Consider the following 22,407-nt stretch of genomic DNA (forward strand, 5'->3'; position numbering starts at 1 on the left):
GTGGCTGCTGGGCAGGCGCCTATCTTCTCTGCCTTTTCCCAGAAGGCCTTGGGAGACAGCTGAGAGAGTCCTGGAGGCTGGTGGAGAATGAGCTCATGACTGCAGCAGCCTGTCTGTCTGTCTGTCTGTCTGTCAGTCAGCTGGCTGCTACAGCAGCTCGGAGTGACTCAACTCCTCACATCTTCTCTTCTCTGCCATCTTCTCCGTCTCGCCGTCAATCAGCAAATGTTTTCCCTCCCCTCTCCCTCATTAACGGCCCCGACTCTTTCACCATCTCCACATCTCTCTGTTATCGTCCTCTCTGCGTGTGGACGTGGACGCTCTTTCCGCTCACCGACGGGGACTCTCCGTCTGGCTGTGTGGCTCGTCACATGGCTTCCTTCCTGCTACAGCCCGGCTAATTAGCGGTGGCTTAGCGGACATTAAGCAGCGATAGGGGTTTAACGTTTCTGGGCTAATCCCTCTCCTTTTGGCCAGGAAATCGGAGCCTCGTATGTCATGAGGTAGACTTACATCCAGAGATTAAGTCTGGCAGTCTGAGGCTATTTACCGGCATTCAGGATGTCTCCTGTAAGCTGCCGCTGCCACTTCGGCCCGTTTAGAAAACACTCGAGGCTTTTCAGCGCCGCATTCAAACACATTCAGGTTTTTACAGTGCAGGTGTTAAGCTTATCCACAGCACAAAGACAGCAACAGGAAGCTTTCTGCAGAGTTACTCTCCGGCTTATTCTGCTGCTTTTCTTCTGTAATCTCTCTCTCAGATAAGAGCATCAGCTAAATGCCTTAAGGAAAAAAAAGGGAGTGCTGTATGAATATAAAGCTAGATTACATTTTTAATCCTGCAATATACAAACGAGCAGAATGCAGGGATTAAATGCTGAAAGTCATACAGACATTCCTGTGTTTCAATAATAACCATTATTGTTCATTTTGAAGTCATAAAATAAGAGTTATCAGATAAATGATGAGGTGATTATTGATCCGCAGCTGGACTGTACTCTTGTTTTTCCAAGCTGCAGCTTTACTAACAGTTGTTCCTTGTTTTTGTCGCTGTCGGCGCTCCGTCTGCATGCTGTCATCAGCAACAACTGCCTCATTAACATACAGATTTCTTCTTTCTTACAGCGAGATGGAAAAAGCAGAAGCTCCCGTGAACTTTTCACACCTTCTGCATCAACAGAAAGCTTAAACACTTAAGTGGAAATAACCTTTTCCTCACTAAAAACTATTTTTTATGCATTTTTTGGGCTCTTTTGGTTTATTTTGATGGTAGAAAGAGGTGTCAGGATATGAATACACTCAGTTGCCAGTTCATTAGGTGCATCTAGCTAAAAACCAATGCACCAGAGTACTTGTGGTAGCACTCTTTGAACAGTATGTAACCCTTGGTAACTGTAATCTCTCCATTCAACTCCCTTTCTGTAGGATCCTCAGCTCCTGACTCTCTACTGTCTCCCTCGCTTCATGTGTATCCCATCATCTCTTCCTCCTTCTGTCGTCTCTCTCCGACTGTTTGCGCCTCACCTTCTCCCGTCGTACGCTCACAACAAAAGCAGCACAGCGTGGCGTCTGGCTGGTCGAGAGCTCGCCGAGGGGGCGGAGACGCTTTCCGTCTCCCCGGAGTGATGCTAGCTGACAGAACAGAGCGTGTTAAGCGCACGCAGCTGGCAGAAGCCATCCCTCATCGCTCTTTGTTCACCTGCACCTGAACTCCTCTGCGAATGCCAAAACAGCTCACATCGCCACAGAGCGCTGGGAGAGGGGATGTTACCCGCCGGAGAAGCAGCGGCTTTTGATCTGTGCGATAGTGGCGTTGAGTTTGGTGCTCTGGGGAGAAGCTTTAAATGTGAGCACAGCGAGACAGTGAGCGCTTATGAGAGCCGTACAATTCCAATTACAGATAGAAAACTGCTAATCAGTCGCATAAATCCAATAAAAGTCACGTAATTGCCAATAAAAAGCTCCTTTCTAAGCAATCCTGCTGCTCCTGCAGACAGAATCTTTCATCACAGCGACGAGTGAAATGAGTCCAAACACTGAAACGCAGATTAACTGTTGACATCAACAAATTGAAGAAAACATTTCTGTTCCACAAACGGGCCGAAGTAAAGACTTTGCTCTCGCTTGTCATCATGTGATTAAGTTTGCTAATAATTCAGGGTTACAGCAGCAACACCAGAGGCAGCCGGGCTGACACTCTGCACAGGAAGTCAGTCAATCTTGACAACACAATATAAATAAGTGCCTGTTTTTGCCCGTGGCCCATCATTAAGTTTCATTCTTGGCCCACAAAGGGAAAAAGTTTGGGCGCTCCTGCATGTAACTGTTTTGCCTTTGTCATCATAACCCGGACTAACGAAACGGTTGTGATTAGTTCAGTGAATCGATCCACTTGCAGCTTGCATCGTTTTGTTGCCTTAGCCGTGAATCTTTCTGCAATCAAAGGGGAAACAAAGCTGTAGTAGAAGTTTTACCTTCGTTACTATAAACACATTCACAGCAGCTTCACTCCCAGCTTCACGCAGCAGCGCGAGGCAGGTGCTGCACATTAAGCTTAACGACGCAGTTCACGCCGCCTTAATGGAAGTCAGGTTGTATTTTTGAGGTGAGAACACATGAATGCTTCATGTTTAAGTGGTGAGACTCCCGACGCTTTGATCTCTGCTCAGAAGTGTTGAATTTTGAAAGAATAGTCAACAAAAAGCTGAAATTAAGGCTTTGAAAGGATGCTAGTTTCATACAAGGTTGTTCATCGTGCGCTCTTTAAGCAGAAAAGGCTCTAAGATATTGAGTTATTGACACCAAACAAAAAAATAATGGTAGTCAAAAAGTAGTAATTGAGAATTCACCATTTCCATTACCTGCATCTTCTGGATCTTCGTCATAATCTTCATCATCACCAGACGACAGAGAATCTAAGAAAGGAAACACAAACGTAGTGGAGTTAGTAAATCTGCAGCCATTCATCTGGACGACTTCTTCATTTGAATACAGTGTCTTTATTGTTTAAACCACTTGAACTGTTGACCATCAGATAAACACTGAAATCACATTTGGAAAGCCTGTCGAGTTAATTATTTCATGCACGACAAATAAAGAGAGAAAAAACAACACAAAGCTGGAATTCTGTGCATGTTAAACGCCCGGTGCAGCTTAAATGGTGTGTGTTCGCAAACACGATTAGACAAATGTACACACACAGACACACACACACACACACACACACGCTGGCATGTGCATGAATGCATATTGAAACCGACTCTGCTCATTGAAGAAACTCATGAATGAGTCCACAGTTCTCTGTAGCGTGGCGGCTCGCTCGCATATTGCAACCAAAACATTTCCACAGATGTTAAAAATGAGAGGGTCATTAGTGCTGCCACGTGCACACACACACACACACACACACACACACACACACACACACACACACACACACACACACACACACACACACACACAGCCTACAACAACAACTCTATCTGTGCAACACACACTAACTCTTGCTAACAGTTAGCGTGTCAGGCGACATCTAGGCCCTAATTATTCTCCAGCAGCAGATAGGACTGTTTAGATTCGCCGTATCACACATTTTCACGGCGGCGTTGTTGTAATTATTTTTCGATGTGACCTTGGCGTGTTCTGGTTCAGCTCCGCAGGTCTGGTTAATGAGAGCCAGCTGTTACCTCAACAACCGCGCTGAGCTCAAACTGCTCCTGAAACTCCTGACTAGCAGGTTGTAGTTGCTATTATTCGACTCCGCTCTGCTAACGCGGTGCAGCAGCTCAGCGGCGAGGAGCTCATTTTACTCACATTACAGTCTGGATTGAGGCGACTGTCAGTGAGTGATTACTGAAGCTAATGACACCAGAGAGAAGTAGCGTCACTCAGACTGGGCTGGACGACGTGCAGTCCTAGCTAAATGTAGGCTAGCAACTGTTGCAGTTAGTATTGTTAGCATGTCTCATTATCTCTTACATTGTCATCGCTGTCACTCACATGTTTTGTATTATATCGATAGGAAAGTTTATCTTCCCGCCATGCACGCTACTACTACTTTGACCAGCCTCGCCCTAATGCACCCTGGGAGTCTACAGCAACGCCAGCAACTCTGTAAGGCTGCACTCGAGCTAAATGCTAAGCATGCTGATGACAGTTGAGGCAGGTGGGAATGGTTTTCGTTTTGCAGGTAATCAGTCATAAATTAAGTTTAAGTTGTTGAGATATTTCAGTCCAAGAACCAAAAATCCACCATCCATCTGATTTCCAGGTGCCGCAGCACATCGAACATGGCAAAAGTTAACAAGATCTGATTTGGGTAAGATTACAACTTTTACAGTTCAGCTTGTTACCGTCTGTTTCTGCGAATAACTTCATTCATAAATATGAAACATCACTATCTAGAGTCCATCAGTCAATCAAGACGATCAGATACGTTTCCAACAACTCCAGATTTATCGTATTAGCTTAAGAAAACATTTCTTGGATATGGAAACAGACAAATGCAATAAAAATGTCCTGATTGCAAGAGGGTACAGTTGAAGTCTTAAATCATCACAATCTTTACTTTATTTCATTTTTTGCAGTCTGCTGCTCCAACAAAAGTAAGGATGGTAGAAAACAAGACTCAACTTGAAACAATGGATCCTCTGATCAAGTGTCGACTGATGCCGAAGACAGTTTAATGAGTCTCAGTAAATTTGGAAACAATTATCATACTGTTTGTTTTTGTTAAAACTGATCTATAACCAACATATTTCACTAGTTCTGGTCTACAAGAAGTCCTCTGATCACCCTCCAGATATTCATGTTGCATTTATAAAACCTTTAAACACAATTTTCATACATTTCATGTTGCTAATAACTTCTTTCATCCCCCTCACATTACAGCCTCTCGGTTCTGACATGTGTAGCGGGTGTGTGTGTACAGTACGAGCCGTCTGGACGCCGTCCAGGTGCTAAATCTGATACCGCTGCTAAATATCTGACACCTTACTCAAATATTTGAGGAAAAACACAATAGTCCATGTGTGCTTTAGATGGAGCTGAGAGTCTGTGTTTAGAGTGGAGGGAGGAGAACAGGATATTGCCGCCACATACTGTCAAAAAGTCTGATTCACAGAGTAATTCAAACATGTACTGAGCTTTAAAATGATTTGAAATGTCTTGACAACGGGCTGCGATGAATGTTTTCTCTCCCGAGATGGAAGCAAATGCAGTTATTCCACCTCGATGGGCGAGTTTTAAAGCAGAACATGACTTGGAAAAGATGGATGTTTTCTTCATTTTGAATCAGTGATGTGGGGAGAGTGTTTGCATGTGTCCTCCGGCAGTCTGGAGATGATCTGTGAGTCCAGGAGGAGAAGCTGTCCACCTCTGATCAGCTCTGAAAAAAGGCCATTTTCTCGCCCGGCTTGCAGCCAAACACATGCATCAATGTCTGTGCGTGTGTGTGTGTGTGTGTGTGTGTGTGTGTTTGAGGAGGTGGGGGGTGAGTTGAGAGGGAGCGAACTCTCTCATTTCTTGCCACCCCATCTGTTTTCAATGATGAAATGTTTCGAGCTAATTGCTTTCTAATTAGTTGTCAATAACAGGCTCAGCTGGTGTCCATGAGTTTTACGGGGGGGGGGGGGAGCCGCCAGTCTTTAAAGCTACTGCTCGCTGCCTCCTGACCCCCCCCACCCCGACACACACACACACACACACACACACACACACACACACACACACACACACACACACACACACACACACCCTCCTGAATTCCTATCAGAGCTCTGTTTGCATCACACACTTGTTTAAGACTTTACTCATCCCCCTCATACGATAATGAATTCCACCTTTGACTGTGCATCAGGAGGGAAATCTGTGTGAAACTTGGCCGGTGGAAGTCTGGGCCGGTGCGGTTCTGTGTGTAAGTGTGTGTGTAAGTGTGTGTGTGTGTGTGTGCAGCTTTGGCAGGCAGCTATCCAGGAGCTGAAACCGAACAGGAGGAGAAAAATAATAGACCTTTTTGCTCCTGAGCTTTAAGTTTTCACTGCTTTTTTTCCCCTTCCAGCCGTTATGAAAAGCTGTCATGTCGAGACGTCGCGGCTGTAAGTGCTCCACTGTGTTTATTCACAGAAAATACTTTTGATTCTCGGTTGTCTGTCAAACGGAAAGACAGAAAAAAAGCCGAAGCAGGTTGACTTTTTCGGAGAGAGCTCTACACGGTGCAGCCAGAGTGTCTGTTTGCATTGGAGCTCTGCTGCTGACTCAAGTATCTTTAACAATTAGCGTGTCCTTGGTTTTGTATTTTATTAGAGATAATATAGATAAATATCCATGTGAAGACTTTTTCATGAGAAATGATTTTGTAAGGGAGAAGAAGAAGAAGAAAAAGTTAATTTTTTGTTGGAAATCTCTAAAGTTGACCAACTTTATTGGCTAGAGACCACTTAAAACCCAAGTTATGGCATTAGTGTAGATTGTTAAGTAAACAGGTCAAGTTTGTGCCTGTTTTCTCTCACAGATGATTTAATTTGAAGGACTTTTAGTGGTAAAAGTAACCAGATATCCATAATTATAAAGCAAAAATAATGGAGCTGCAACGATGAATCAATTATGTGTCAACAAGTTATGCAACGTCGCCACTGGAGGCAATTAGATTAGATTATTAGATTTCATGCAGCTTCCTCTGGAGCCACAAAAGGCTTGATCTAACTTTTTACCCTTTGAATATGAATATTTTCTGGTTTCTCTGACAGTAAACTGAATATCTTTGTGTTGTGGACAAAACAAGACATTTGAGGACATCGTCTCGGAGCTTTGGGAAACACCGATCGTCTTGGTCAGGGTTTGCTCTCACCTGTCACCCGGATGGTGTAGTTGCTGAGCAGCGTGTTGCTGTGGGCGAGCCGGCACGAGTAGACGCCCGAGTCCTCGTACGACACGTTGATTATTCGCAGCATCCTCTGGCCCAGCCGCGTCCGGTTGCCAGGCACCAGCCCGGCGCCGTCTTTGAACCAGACGACGGGCTCCAAGTGGTCTTCCAGGTCACAAGACATTTCCAGGGTGTCCCCCATGCCCAGAACATAGTCCTCCAGGAAGGCTGTCTCGCTGGACACAGAGTCTGCAGAAGAGAAGACACAGAAGATCGTTTTTAATACAACATTACTATAAATTGAGTACTTAATGCAAGTTGTTGGAAATATGAGGACGACAAGACGACACTTGAACTCAAAGATAGCTGGTAGCAGCTCGCTAACATCAGGACACAATGCTGAGGGAACACGAGGCAGGTTTTCTACCTGTAAGAGTAACTTTTCTCCTCCCTGGTAATAATAAAGGGTTTAAGATTTTGTGTAAACACCTTCTTCCTTATTCCACAACGTAATTAAGAGCCAGACTCAGTCATAGAGTTTTCTTAGTCTAAGAAAAGATCCCCCCATCCTTCTTAAACAAAGAGGCAGTGATGCTGAATTAACCGCTGGCGAGCTATCAGCTAATCTGCCTCTGGAAGTCAGAAAAGTGCAACTTTTTATTCCAGCATGAAGACGGAGACAGATCATGGCTGTGTGGAAATGAACCTCCCCCCTCCTCCTCTCCTCCTCCTCCTCCTCTTCAAGCTTCCCTGTCAAACACCAGCTCATTTACTCCAGGAGCTCCGTGTGCCAGCCCGGTCCGAGCCAGGGAAAAATCAACATGTTTACAAGCTTCGCTAAGGATGCCGGCCTCAGCTGAAGATGGAGGGACACGTCTGGATAAATAAACAGTGGGAGCCCTTGTGTATCCATCTCGTCCTCCCATCGGAGGTGTCGTCTCATCCAAACCTCAATTACACATCATCGCCGTCAGGGACAAAAAAGACGATCTCATGCACACTGTGAGGGAACGCCACGATGTGCACAAACAGACACGCATGCATATTTCACATAACAAACAAGCGCTGTGAAAGTCTTTCAATGAGCTGCTCGGGGCAACAGAGCACACAACACACACTTGTTTGCACACACAAACGCATACCCACCCACCCCATGGGAACGAACTGAATGAGGTGTGTTAAGAGAGAGATTTATGACGGCAAACACACCCGCTGTTGACCCGCGGAAAAGGGCAGCGGCCTCTGGACTTGAACGCAAGACAGCCTCGAACCGAGATTAGGAAATTGGAGTTGAGAGGCAAGGTTGAAATCAGGAGCGGGCCCAGACGAGACAATCTTCACGGGGAATGCATAATAGGTGCTCTAAATTATAGATGGGGCTCTTTCAAAGTGAGGCAAGCTGCTCGTGCGGACAAGCGCGAGCCAAGGAGACGAAGGCAGACAGACAGGGGTGCTGTTTATGTGGGAGAAGCAGCAGGTAACGCCGCCAGAGCTCCTTTGAAACACGTGCGTCTGTCGGCAGATCGACAGTAATCCAAAGTCAAACTACAGAGGCAGAGGGAGCGCTCGACGCTTTTAAGTGAAGGTAGTAAAACCACAACAGAGACGTACTCCTTCTTTACAAGTAGGTAGTGTGACCAAGAGTCCAATCAATACTTCTAAAACATTAAAGATCTGTCTCTTGACTGTCCAGTGAAGACGACAGAAGTACAAACAAACCGAAGAACTAAGTTAATCCAGTTAAGCAAAGATTTGTTAGATTTTGTAGCCTGGACGTCGAAACATTTCTGACCTCTAAATCACTAAATCAGATATTCTTAAAATATCTTAAGAGCTTATCTCATCTTGGATATAAAACCTGAGCATGCAAAGTAAAGTCTATCAGCAATTAGATAAATGTAGCAGTAAAAATCACATCTTTCCTCAGAAATATACTGTAGTATAGTCTGTAAAAACAGGACCAGTAGCTCAAATTTGTATTCAAGTGCAGCACTTGAGTATGTGTGCAGTGAAAACACATATGAACCAGTCAAAATGTCTTTCTCTTCTGCCTGTTTCATCTCAGCCTCGAACACTTCAGACATGCTAAAAGATTTTCTCCTCTCTGTACTGCAGGTCTTAAAAAGAAGTGAACTGAATGGATGAGTTGTGAATTGTTTTCTCTGTTTTATTACGCCCATTAAAAACTACTGGAGATGTTAAGTCAAGTAATACGCTGTGCAGCTCTCTGCGCAGCCTCTGGCTCTGACAACAATATTTACAGCACTTTTTTTTTTTTCTTCTAAAGCAAAAAGGCCCATTCAGGAGAAGAAAAACACCGAGGCGACGGTGCACGGAGCATAAATCCAGCCCCGGCATGAATGGGGGCTCGCTACTTTCGCGTATTACTCATGACCTCTGTGAAAGAAAAGGAGAAAATCAGTCTTAGAATATCTTCAGGTCTTAAACATGAGGAATTGGGCTTTATGGGGTAGATATAATAATCTCCAGAGACTCATAGCTCACTTCAGCTTTATGGAGCCTCGGCGCTCGAGCACAAACCTCCTCTGGCAGCTGTGAATGAGCAGCAGCAGCACCGTCGACTGACTGACTGTTTCTTTGTATTAGGCGCATATTTCTGGCTTAAAGGGTTAGTTCCCCTCCATTACAAAAACATATTTTCTCACTTACACTTAATGGTGTCTAACCAGGCAGGTAGTTTCTGTTTTATGTGCTAAAGTTTCGAGATATTTCTATTATCCTTTTTGCAGGTAGTTTGGGCAAGATGACTCTTTAAAGGTAGGATTTAAAAGTTATTCTTAACATCCTAACAGTAATCAAAAAATCAAATTAACTGACAGATCACTGTGCATGACTGAAATCTTCCACAAAGTGAGGGAGATATATCGCTAAAGCTATGAAAAAGCTAGTCGTACAAGAATGAAGTGCAGCCAAAATTTCCAAGTACTAACATACTAGCTTGATAGTGGTGAGTGCTAACCACCTAATAGCCCAGCTAATGTTAGCACAAAGCACACGGCCCCTGAGCCGAAGATCAGAGCCACGGTGGCAACAACACAAACCTTTAGGGGCTAACATTAGCACAAAGCAAGCAGCCCTTGAGCCCAAAAAAAAGACCTACTGCAGCAGCAACATACTACCTTTAGCGGCTAATGATAGCACAAAGCACACAGCCCCTGAGCCAAGCTAAGCCAGCAAGCACACATCTACAGCAGTAAGGAGCAACTGTTGCGCTGGGTAGCCTTTTTGGACAGATGTACATTCTGTTTTGCTTCTGCTTTTGAGTTTATGTATTTATTCGACTAAAAATGCTAAGAGAGTTCGTTGAACATAGCAAACTAGCCGCTAACACATCTCCCAGCTGTCCAGCAAAGACCTACGGGGCAGTCGGTGTCGGTTTTTCAGTTGGATACTTTCAAAATGTATGTTGCACCGAAAATAAAGCAATTTCAGTTTAATTAAGGACACACTTACTTTATTCCTTCAAAGTGCAGTTATTGTTCTCTACATTATACATGTATTTAAAGCACATTGCAGCCTGTGTGTGTGGGGAATATGGATTAGACATTACAGTTTATTTAATTAGGGTTTGTTAATAGCAGTGCAAAGCAATGCGTTTGTATGATGCTGTTATAAAAGGAATACTTTGGCTTTGATCCTGAGGAAAATAGATAGGAGGAGCCGTTCGTGCACCGCCTGGATGTTTACACTGCCAGAGGCTCAACAAATGCTATTTACTGAGAGAACAAAACAAAACAAAAGATATACCCCTCATACATTTAAAAAAAACTCAATTTCTCAGGTGTCACACAAAAGAGCAAAGCCTCTTTCTGTGGTCACCGTCAATGACAAAATATCTGCTCCTGCTTCAGATCCTACACTTTGAAATGCAGATTTGGACGTGGAGAAAGACGGGGGAAAAAAGCTGCTTTGAATAAAAGTGGATTTGGTTTGAAAGGCTTCACTTTGTGCCGCTGCACAACCTTTCAGGACAGATCGAGCAAACCACTGAGCTTCAGCAGAGAGCGTAGCTGCCGTGTTGGAGCTTTTCAAGCGAACGTCCTGTAATGTACAGTCACGGGTTTGATCACACTGACAGGAGGACAGTTCTTTGAAATCTGGTCATGTAAATGTGTCACGGAGAAATATGCAAAGAGAGGGATCGTAATTAGTAAGTGAGCGTTTTTAAATTCCTGAAAAGAAAATTCTAGCCGCTGTGTGTCCAGCTGCTGGAGGACTGTTAAACTGTGCGTTACTCGGTCACCTTCCTCAGCATGTGAGCAAAGGTTAAAAAAACCCAAAGCTGCAACCGAGAGGAGGGCTGGAATCAAACTGGGCCAGTCCGTCTCTTGTGGTTCTGAGCATCTGACAGTGAGGGATAATGAACGTCAGTCCTGGAAAGACTGGAATTAGGTCCATATTTTGACCACAGAAACCCTTTAAAGCAACCCAGAATCTTGAGCTGCACTTTGTCGCCAACTATTTTGATAATTGATTAATTGTTTCGAGTAATTCCAGCGTGCAACGACACGTGTACGGCATCAGTACGGTGCATGTAGACACACCTCATGATCAGGAGCTGGCATCTGGACTTCTTTCAATATTTCTGACGCTCAAGCTACAGTTGAAGCTCCCAAAACGAGTCAAACAACAGCTTTGCATATCAAAACAAGTCACACAGCACTAGAAATGGTTTCCTAAAGGATGGCACCAAGTCGTCAGCCTCTAACATTTTCTACTGATGTCAATTATCTATAAATTTGAGCATTTACATGTCAGGAATGAACATTTAGACCATCACAGGAGAAAGTCTGTCCTACATTCTGAGAGAAGTGATATCGCCAAAAGCAGCTATTGAACAAACAAACAAATAAAAAGATGTTGTTGACATTGTTGACGTGGCTGCGGTCAGAGAAGAATCTGCACGATGACAAAAATGACAAACGGCCTCTTTTGTTGTCGTAGCGGTCCAGCAAATATAGCATCGAGCAGGAGACGACTGTGTCCCACTTCAACTGCACTGATGTCAGAGAGAGAAATTCCTGCACATACTCTGCTGTGTGTGTGTGTGTGTGTGTGTGATTAAAAGCACTAATTCAAAGGCTTGGCTGGTTTAAATCTCTTTGTTCTCTGACGAACCTGTTTGATATAAAAGCAGCTCATGAATAAATCAGACCCGAAGTGATTCTGACGAAGCAGATACATGAGAGAGCTCAGCTGCGGCGTTCTGGTTGCCGTCCGGCCCTCATATCAACATCTAGACGTTCCCGCTGTTCTCTCGTCCGGTGCCGGCATGTGTCAGCTATCGGCTGCCTGGAGTGTGTGTGTGATGGTGTGTGTGTGTGTGTGTGTGTGTGTGTGAGGGGGTGGGAGCGCTGTAGCCGGAACCTGGAGCCAGCTGGAAGCAATGTGTGATATGTACTCTTTGAGTGTGTGTGTGTGTGTGTAAATGTGGGTTCTGATATGTGTGTGTGTATCTGTGATTGTAAGCGAGGAGCTGTGTGTGCGTGTGTGTGTGTGTGTGTGTGTGTGTGTGTGTGTGTGTATGTGTGTGAGTGCAGTACAGGCTGGACGGTCACTCCATAAATCAGGAGGCCCCTGCCCTCCCGGCCCTTCCTACCCTCTCGGCTCAATATCATAACAAATAGCCCTTCAGAATAATATAAAGTCTCTCTTTGAGATACTGCGTCCGTTAAAACGCGCCGCGCACAGACTCCATCTTTTTCTTTCTGCGTCTGAAGAGGTTTATTTATCCTCTACAAACTTCTCCAGGGGCCGGCGGGCAGGCTGTGGCCCTGGGGATAAAAAGGCCTCTTTATGTGGGCAGCCTTTCTAACACACACACTCCGACACACACCGACGGACCGAGTGAGGGATCGGCTGAGGAGCGTGGACCAGGCGCCACGGCTGCTGTCGTATCAGGTCGCAGGAGGGAACATGGATGACGTTTTTTAGTCGCACATTTATCTTAAAGGGGCGTTAAGAAGACTTTTACTCCTTTACAACACCGTCTGGACGTCTGTAGGCGACTGATCGAGCTGTTACATTCATATCAGTGACATGTTTGCTTTATTAAGTAGGGTTCTTGAGGAGGACTTTTTTTAAACGTTGCTAACTGATTTAACTTCAATTTGGCAGCGAAAAAAAGCCGAGGAGCTCCAAGGAGAAAGTGAAAGTGATAGGCTTTTAAGGATTTCTCAATATTGCAACAGTTTTATTATTTTCTAATGAACTCTTGCAGTTATTTATATGAAATAATCTGTCAAATGTATCAGGGGAGGATGGCACGCTGGCAAACTCACTCACTAACATCAGCTACAAGGCAATATCGAGCTACTTTCAGCTAATGGTCGTACGAGACCGATCATGACTGTAGCAGGAAAACACGTGAGCATATTGAATTTAGCAACAGTGTTCAACCTGGACATTTGGATAACATTGTTATCGTTTCACTTTGTTGTAATTATTTAATACATTTGTCTAATCTGGGAGTTTGTGTAAAACCTGTCAGACTTAGGATCTCAGGCCTTTTATCACCAACAGGAATGACTGCCAAAGCTAACACAAACAAGAGCCAAGTTGTAATAAATTATCATTTACAGATATTTCCTGAAGAGCAAGAGACAGACAGACAGACAGACAGACACACAGACAGACAGACAGACAGACATACAGACGGACAGACGGACTGGTTGGCAGTCAGATGAAGAGACAATTATGGTTTCTTCTTCTTCAAGAGCAATTTTCCCAAGAGAAATTGACATCACTGCCTAAGCGTTTGACACGAAGGTTTTGAGTTCACAGCAGGTGAAAATGGAAAAATCAACTCCACGTTAAAGTTACAACGAGTCGGCTGTGAATCCAGACTCCATCCTTACATTTCCTGACGCATGTCCCTCTTTACAATTCAGCGAGGAGAGGATTTTCTGGGCGTCAGTAAACAACCTAATCACGACATCACTGTGTCTGTGCAGTTTGATGAATTCATTTTCTGCTCTGGAGGAGTTTCATCTCTGCTGTGCTGAAACCTGTGGGTCTTCAATTACACTAGATATCCTCAGAAAGAACTTTTTGCCAATTTGGTATCCTCTAAACTTCCCACAGGCTCTCCAGACTGATTTACGACGCTGTTTCACAATGACGTCTTCTTTGTTTTTTTCGGCCGGGGGCTGCTTTGCATAAAGACGTTTCCCCGCAGGTTCGAACAGGCCGGCGAGAAGAAGGATCATAAACAGTAAGAAAGATTACAAGACTCTCTTTCTTCAGGGGAGCTTAACGGGTACTTTTACTGAGTCGGGCAGAAAAAGCAGCTACACATACCTTTTTAAAACCATATCTGCACTTAAACCTGCTTTTGAAAGTGATGGATTCCAGATGGAGACAGGCAGACATTCATCTTTATCAAGCTTCCCTTTTGTCCTCCTCCCTCCTCACTAACGCTGAGCTAATAATACAACAGGACCATGTTTCCAACATGTGCTGCTGCCTCACCAGCGGCAAACAATCCGCCGATAAATGGCCTTTTTTATTGCAGGTAATTAGCTGTTCGCTTCCACTACTGAAAACGACTGGACTCTTTCAGAGCAAATACGTTCCACATTTCTGTGATCACTTACAGTACGTCTGCACACATGTTGGGTTTAAGTTCATCTGTGTGTATTTCTGCAGTGAAAAGCATGCTGACCTTAAAGATTAGTCCAGTTTATCACAGCTTATTTTCTCGGTTATGGCCATGATTGCTAATTGCAATTAGTAGGCTAATGCTGAGATCTGGAAGCACGGCGACGTTGCAACAACAAAACCAACATGGTGCAACAAGTACGAGCGGTGAGACGATCACGACTGGGTTTAAAAATGAGGTTTCGCAACTTTCGCCGAGCAACAAGTGCCAATAACAGAATGACGGTTGATTTTAAAATGTAGCCTATTGGTAGCATGAATTGTTCTCTAGCTAGCATAGCAGCATTTCCTAAACCAAAATGGAAAAAGCCCCCAAAAAACAAATAAATAAAAGCTACGTTGCATTAATAAGAGATGATATTTGAAGGCTGGTTCAGAGCGTGATGTCCTCCACAGCAGCCCGTCTGCTCGCTGCGTCCCGCCAACAGATTCTTTTTTACTTCTGCTTCCTATGCTAGAAAAACCGGACCGGCTGCCAACCGTTTGGCACACTCAACACCCCCTCACACAAGCCAGCATCACATGACCTTCAAACAGGATCTACCAGCACCAGCACCAGCACCACCTCCACCACATCACCCAACTCCCCTCCTCTCTCCATAAAGAGCACATTTCTCTTCCTCCATTTCACAGCTATGTCACTTGTAAATCCTGCTCGTCCGGGAAAAAAGCTCCCTCTTCTTTTTCAACCCCCCCCTTTCGTTTTTTTTCTTCTTTTTTCACCCCCTAATCTCTGTTTAATATGGTTTGGCCGGATGTAAATACCTTCGGACAATGCCCTTAATCTGGGCCAGCCTGACAACCTCACACCGTTGCGGAGAAGCCTGCCAGGAGGAGATGGAGAGAAAAGAGGGATGGCTCGGCGGAGATCAAGGTGGAGAGGAGAAAAGAGGGGAGAGGGCGGGAGTGGAGGGGGGGGTTTCCCCCAGCTTGTTGCCTCTATTCTTCTCCGAGCTGAGCCGCACTTTATCAAAAGAGCCTCTAAAATCAAGTTAAGGATAGACGTTGCCTCTAAACATCCCGCCCCGGCCTGTGCCAGCCTCACCCTCCCCTCCCTGCCTCCTCCTCCTCCTCATCCCCCCTCGGTGCATCGCCCTCCGCTCGGCTGCGCTAATGAGCATCGGAAGCTACTGTACGTCCAGAGCATCTTGGCAGCGTCCAATCGTCTTTGCTCCTTTTCACACCCAGCATCATCACCCCCACCACCCCCCCCACCTGCCCTCCATCCCTCCAGCCTCAGAATAGAGGCCTGGGTTTGGTCCATGGTAATTGTCATTCCAAAGACGAACTGGCCTAGTTTCAATTCAACAGACAAGTGTAAGAAGCTCGGCCCCACAAAAGCCAGGATGTCTGCGAAGTGTGTGTGGGGCTACTATACAACATAATTACACGTCCCTCACAAACATGGAGGAACCAATCCGATTATAAGGCGGCTTTTCGGATCTGCAGAATCTGGACGTCAAAGCTTCTTTTGACTTAATTTTGCCTCGAACAAAAGACAGCAGAGGAGATATTTTAAGAGTCAGCTGTGCGGTGTATTGATTTAAGGCCACATGGCTTCACACGCAGACTGATGCTCGGTCAGCACTGCTGTATCCTGAGAGCCCTGCTGAATCAGGGAGGTGATCAGACAAACGGGGCAGGAGCAGAACAAAGTTTGTCCTAGATGTGAAGAAGTACAGAACCAAAGAACAAAAGGAGGCGACTGACATCCAGAAATCTTCCTAAACGGGTGTTTTCTGATGAATCGATCTATGACGGTGTGGCAGCAGCAGGTTCAGGTGAAAAACGGGAGGAAGTGGTATTAATTTAGTACCTCAGATTGATTAATTTTCATGTTTTTGGTCCTCTGTAGGCTGAGATTTGATATATATAGTTAATTTCCTGGAAATCCAATTAGGGAACTAGATGGGAATGTGTGTTTTTGGCTAATCTGGGGATTTTAAAGTCTTACTCTGCAAGCAATGGCATAATAAAACCAGAACAATAAAGAATATTTGCACAAATTCATAGTTAAACATCTGATTATTTTGAGGGGAACATCGAGGATATAAATGATCGAGTGTTTCTAAAAGTTCAAAGTCTGAATGACAAGAAACAGCTGATGGAAACCATCCCTGAACACACTGACGCAGCACGCTGGAGACGCCTGATTGAAACGTTAAACTTTGACCTCTGCTGACCCCGACCCCTGCCCCGACCTCTCAGCGTGGCAAGTGTACCCCCACACACTGACACACACACACACACAGTGACACACAACTTTTGATACTCTCCAGCTGGGATGACTTGCCCCCACAAAAAAACGTGGTGGGATGGTGATAGTGACAAAGACATCAGTGTCATGGAGTGTATCAATGTAAAGGCAGCCTGGTCTCTTTCAGGCTTGAACACACACAAACACCTACACACACTTACATACAAAAAAAAGACTAAAGCCGGGCCTGTTCTGCAAAACCTAGAGAGCAGCGTTGTGCATTCATTTGTTAAATAATCAGTCAAGCAACACAAAGGAAAAGCTTTTCTGCAGGTTTTCCCAAACTTCCAGCATGAATTTACAAACTGTTTGATCCGATGAGGGTCTGACGGCGGCGGCAGGGGTTGTGTGTGCGTCCAGGTTGGGATCAGCAGGACATAAAAGCGTTTACTGCTCTGTTTACGATGCTGTTTATTAGTGCGGTGGGACCGCGTGGGTCCGTCTCTCTCCGCCCGGTTGTTTCCTCTCTACGTGAAACCTGCTGTTGGTCTCGAGCTGCCATGTGCTTCTGATCACCGGCAGCACCCTCAAACACTTCCTGAGCTGCTTCCTGTCGCGTAGCGGCCCTACCGGCTACTGAACAACCAACCACCACACAAATTTCTTTCATGGACTCTGTCTTGAAGAAGAGAGAGCAGAAATGATATTGTTGTCAGCAGTAATAGACTCCCCTGGGTCTGAACACAGCGAACGCACGACTGGTGTGTTAAGTGTGTTTGCTTACGAGAGCAGGACGCGAGCAGGAAAGCCTCTAATCCCATCATCCCTCCCTCCTCCTGCTTTCCCTCCAGGATCTGCCTTCACTTACAGCACAAACAGGCCACAGACAGGAGCCTCTGTCGGGGGAGAAAGGAGGAACAACTGGAGCACAGTTGTCCTGAGACATCTATAGCAGACATCTATACTAACACGGCCTGAGCGCTGCAGCGTCGACCAGAGAAGAAGAAGCAGAGTCAACATGAAATAACTCCAATTAACTTCAAATTTTATATTCCACCGTCAGTGGTCAAAGACATTTGCAATGCTAATGTATCTCAGGAGACAGCGTTAGCATTGCTAACTAGTTAGCCGTGCCCCGCAGGTACCCGGACAGCCCAACGTATCCATGGTAACCACTTCAGTAACCAGGGTGACTGCGCCTACAGTCCCGCTCTGCCATTCATTAAAGAGTCAGTGGAGTTTCCCTAAAGCAGCACAATGCAACAGTATAGAGCCTCGCACATGAAAATGTTCAGTCGCTCTGCTATTCAGCCGGCGCCAACGTGCCACTGAGCAAAACGCTCGTACTTGACTCCCAACTGCTGCGGAGAAAGCAGCTCGTTGGCTGACGGTTCGAGACCGATTATCAATCGATCGCCTGATCATAATAGATGTTTTTATTGTTTTTATTGTATCTGCTGCAGGAGAGAGCTGCTGCAACTCACCTGAGGACACTTCAGTTATATGCAGTGATGAAATGTAACTAAGTACATTTACTCAAGTACTGTACTGATGTAAACCTCTGAGGTTACAAGAGTATTTCCATTTTCTGCTACTTTATACTTCCACTCCACCACATTTTAGTGGCAAATATTGTATTTTTTAACCACTAGATTTATATGAAAACTTCAGTTATTAGTTACTTTGCAGATTACATTGCAATTAGCACATTTTAAATGTATTTTATCGGTAATCAGATTAAAAAAACACTGATTTTGGATAATTTCTATTCCTGGATGGATCCTTCAGTCAATAAAATGACGGAAATTTGTGAAAAATCACGGCTTGTTTTGTCAAACAACAATCGCAAACTCAAAACTATTTAATTTACAATTATATAAATGAGAGAAAATCAGCAAACGCTCACATTTAACAAGTTGGAATCACAGATATTTTTACATTTCTGGTCATTGTATAACTGATACTGTTTTTTTATTGTATAAATGCTCCATACAAATGAGCAACGAGCCCTGCAAACATCTCAGCCAACAAAAACTCTTGCTGTAGAGTTATTTTTTCCAGCTCTTAGCTCTTGTTGTGCTACATCTTCATCAGATGTGTCTGAGCTCTTAGTCGTGGATGTCTGGTTTGATAGTTTCTGTCAGTTAGAGGCCGGCGCATCAGCAGGGTGAAGCTACTGAAAGAGGAGTTCAACCATTTCATCAGTGTCACTGCAGCTTCTTCTCATCGGTAATGGAGTTGGATGAGAGGTTAAAATGACCACGACCCCTTTAGGAAGTCTACTACGGAGTGATGCTTTAAAAAGGAAAGGAAAGCTCTTTCCTGGATGAACTGAGAGCATTACGAGGTTAAAAGTAATCAAATGTTTTCCGATTCTGACGTTCGCAGTGATTCACAGAAGATATATCGCCGCACGCTGAGCCAGCGACGAGGAGAAAGTTGTCACACGAGGAAAAAATGCAGCAAATTACCAGATACACCGCACTAAAAATAACATTTCATGTGAACTGTGAAAAAAAAAGAAAATCAGTCCTGGGTTGTTCTCAAGAACCAAACCTCGACTCGGCTCGGCTGTCACTGCACAACACCGAGGTCTCTCGCTCGCTCTTTCTCTTCTTTCCAGGGGGGAGAGAGAGAGAGAGGGAACTTCCATTACGCTCTGCAGACGGTACAAGGGTTTATTATTTTAGCTCTCCTGGCAAAATAACACGAAGGGGAGCGAGGAGGTGAGGAGGGGGGGGGAGACGTGGGAGGGATGGAAGCCGAGTTTTGGTTTCAATATTAGATGTGTCAGCTGCCCTGGATGTGGGGGGGCTTTAAACAGAAGCGCATGTTGAGGTGAGGGTGCAAGTAGAGAGACCGTCTTTTTAACGAAGGAGGTTAGTACAGATGATGGATCAACCGGCTGAGGGAGGAGGAAGGGAATTATTCTACAGACGCTCTGGCAATACTGTGCTTAATTATGGTCAAGCTAATAAAGCTCATCTGAATTTGTCCTGGCAGACACAAAGAAGACGAGGAGGGACGGATGGATGGATGGATGAGGTGGAGGAAGAGTCGGAGCGAGCAGATGTGCGACCACAAGGGAGGCAGGAGGAGGAAGACAGAGGGAGGAAGAAGATGAAAGAGACACACTCACGAGCAAAGGAGGGAAACACACACTCCTACACACTCCCTGCCTCTCTCTCTCCCCCACACACACACACATCGAACGCTGCCTGTTGGCTCCCTGTTTCCATTCACAGAAATGTAAATGGGGTGCAGCAGAGCCAGACAGGACAGCCCTGCTTCTGGTTAGTGGTCAGAGAGGGAGAGAGAGCGTCAGAGATTAGTTTAAATATTAAATATTTAATGTCCGACATGTGATTTTAATACAGTTTACTAAAGAAGGGTAGAAGGAGCTGGCCTTTTCTAGGAGGAGATCAAGGAAATGTACGTTAGGATGAAGAGAAATAAAGGAAGACAAAATAAGTGTGTATGCTAGTAAATGTGCAGGGGTATGCATGTGCACGAGCGTGAAAGATAATTGATAATTAGAGGAAATTTGATAATATTAACTGGACCGTTCATGCAAAGAATGTAGCTGCACAATAAGTGGGAATTCAGAGTGAAGATTGCATTAGTGGACGGTCCATGAAGTCCAGCTTCATGAACAGATCCATGAGTTTAAAAGCTAATAAAAATGCCTAAACACTGCACAGAGGGATCGAGACAGAGTGTTGTATTGTTTGTTGGTTTGTCAGCAGGACTACACAAAAATTACTGAACAGATTTCCACAACACTTGGATGGAGGACGGGTCTCAGCCCAGAATAGACCCCATTAACTTCTGGTGCGGATCTGGAAAAAGGGAATCTTTGCTCACTTTCTTTCAGCGTTTTTCAACATTTTTGTTAATTTCTCAGGGAGTAACGATGGATCTTTATGGAAATCAGGTGTATTTAGGTAGCTGGTATCTATAAGTGAGTACAATTCGATATGGATCTCATTATTCTGAATTTTGACACTAAGATTTCCACATTTTTACTGCAAATGTATCTCGTTTTCGTAACCACATCAGTCGATTCCTCGCTTGTGACACTGTGAGACAGCATTTCACAACTGTAGAAACTTGTCACAGTGATCATTTTTTACTTTTGTCACACTAATCGGCAGGTAAACAGTTGAAATCAGCCATCATAGCGCTTTGCCAGATGGCGCTGCCTTGCATTGAGGTGAAAGTTGACTTTTTTTATTCCTGCCAGACAACCCTGTGTTTTATTACTGGAGCCCTCTGTGTTCACACCCTCTCTGCATCAAGGCTCTGTGGTCTCATTTAAATAAACCGGGCTGTGTGTGTTGTTTTTTTTTTTCATGCGGTGTGAAAGTGTTCGTCTGAGGAGAAAAAACAGGAAAACAGTAGAGAAAACACACGAGTGACATCGAATACAGACTGTTTGTGTGTCTGCGAGGAGACAGTTGGGGTGCAGAGGGGCTGAGCGATGGGTGGGACACATCAAGCCCGGATTGTCTCTCTCTCTCTCTCTCTGCCTTTGTGTGTGTGCATGTGAGTGTGTGTGTGTTGGACTCCTTACAGCTCGGCAACACAACCTGCCATCTGTTTGCCTCTGCCAGCAACAAAATACACTCTTCCAATGGGGTTGGCTCAAGACACACACACACACACACACACAGACATGTTTACACATGCATGAGGACAAGTGAACATTGGCTCTGTTTTCGCAATCACCATCCATCACAATGATTCAGTTAAAATTATGCAATTATACCAATGGAAGCCATAAATCCAGGTGTCAGCCGGAGAGAGAGAGGAAAGAGAGAGAGAGAGAGAGAGAAAGTGACGGATGAAAGGAGACATGTAACTTTCAATAAAACACCATCAACCAGTCACTTCACAGCACAATAATATTTTGTCAGATTGACTGCAGCTCCAGCTGACTAACCCTCTCCCCCTCCCCTTCCTGCGCGCCCTCCAAAAACAGTCCTCCTGATACGACACAACGAGCCTCTTTGTTCCCCTCAATGTCTAGCTTATCTGTTAAGTATCTCAACAATTTCCTTAAGGGGAGCTTTGTAATTAAAAACCTGCCGTATGTCAACGCCGCTGTCAGCCGGCGGGATAAGAATCGCCCTGAACCGCAGCCAGAGGTACAGCAGAGGACGTGTACAGGTGTGTGTATACGTGCCGCCAAAGACATCACGGGCGGCTCAAAGGGGGCTCTGAAAATGCATTAAGATTTGAAAAAGAGATAAAATGTAAATAGTTAGATATCTGTAAAGATATCAGGCTTAAAATAAGTATGTGTGACTGTCACATGATGTCAGAGAAATTCCCAGTGCGGAGAAGGTGGCCGAGGTTAGACGTGAGCAGAACTCACAGACAGGTCTGTATTTTCATCCATAATTCATCGAGTGACATGCAGGGAGGGTTTCAAAGGGCATTAATGAGGTGTATTAATACATACATAGCTGTGGCCTGCAGACAAGGTTCGTACGAAGGCCGCCGGCTGACAATGACCTACTGATCTACAGCTGTCTGCTAATTTTTTCCATACACGCTAAAGGCTCGCCTCGCTGTACGTTTAACCTAAACCTGTGAACGTCTGAGGACCTCTGGGAGGATTTTTTTACACTCTGTGACTACTGAGGAGGAGGATGACAGAGAATAT

At 44.9% G+C, this 22,407-nt stretch overlaps 1 protein-coding gene across 1 annotated transcript in view; it reads right to left on the reverse strand.

Annotated features, from left to right (window-relative positions):
• The window catches only part of fgfr3 (fibroblast growth factor receptor 3), a 63,920-nt gene that overhangs the window by 33,929 nt on the left and 7,584 nt on the right, over positions 1-22,407 (reverse strand). The window contains exons 2-3 of the mRNA XM_073483367.1: positions 6,848-7,111; positions 2,862-2,915 (exon numbers count right to left, since the gene is read on the reverse strand). Coding sequence (XP_073339468.1) covers positions 2,862-2,915; positions 6,848-7,111 — 318 coding nt within the window. The remainder of the gene's footprint in view (positions 1-2,861; positions 2,916-6,847; positions 7,112-22,407) is intronic.

The sequence above is a fragment of the Pagrus major genome, chromosome 16 (genome assembly GCF_040436345.1).
Source record: "Pagrus major chromosome 16, Pma_NU_1.0".
Taxonomy (NCBI): Eukaryota; Metazoa; Chordata; class Actinopteri; order Spariformes; family Sparidae; genus Pagrus; species Pagrus major.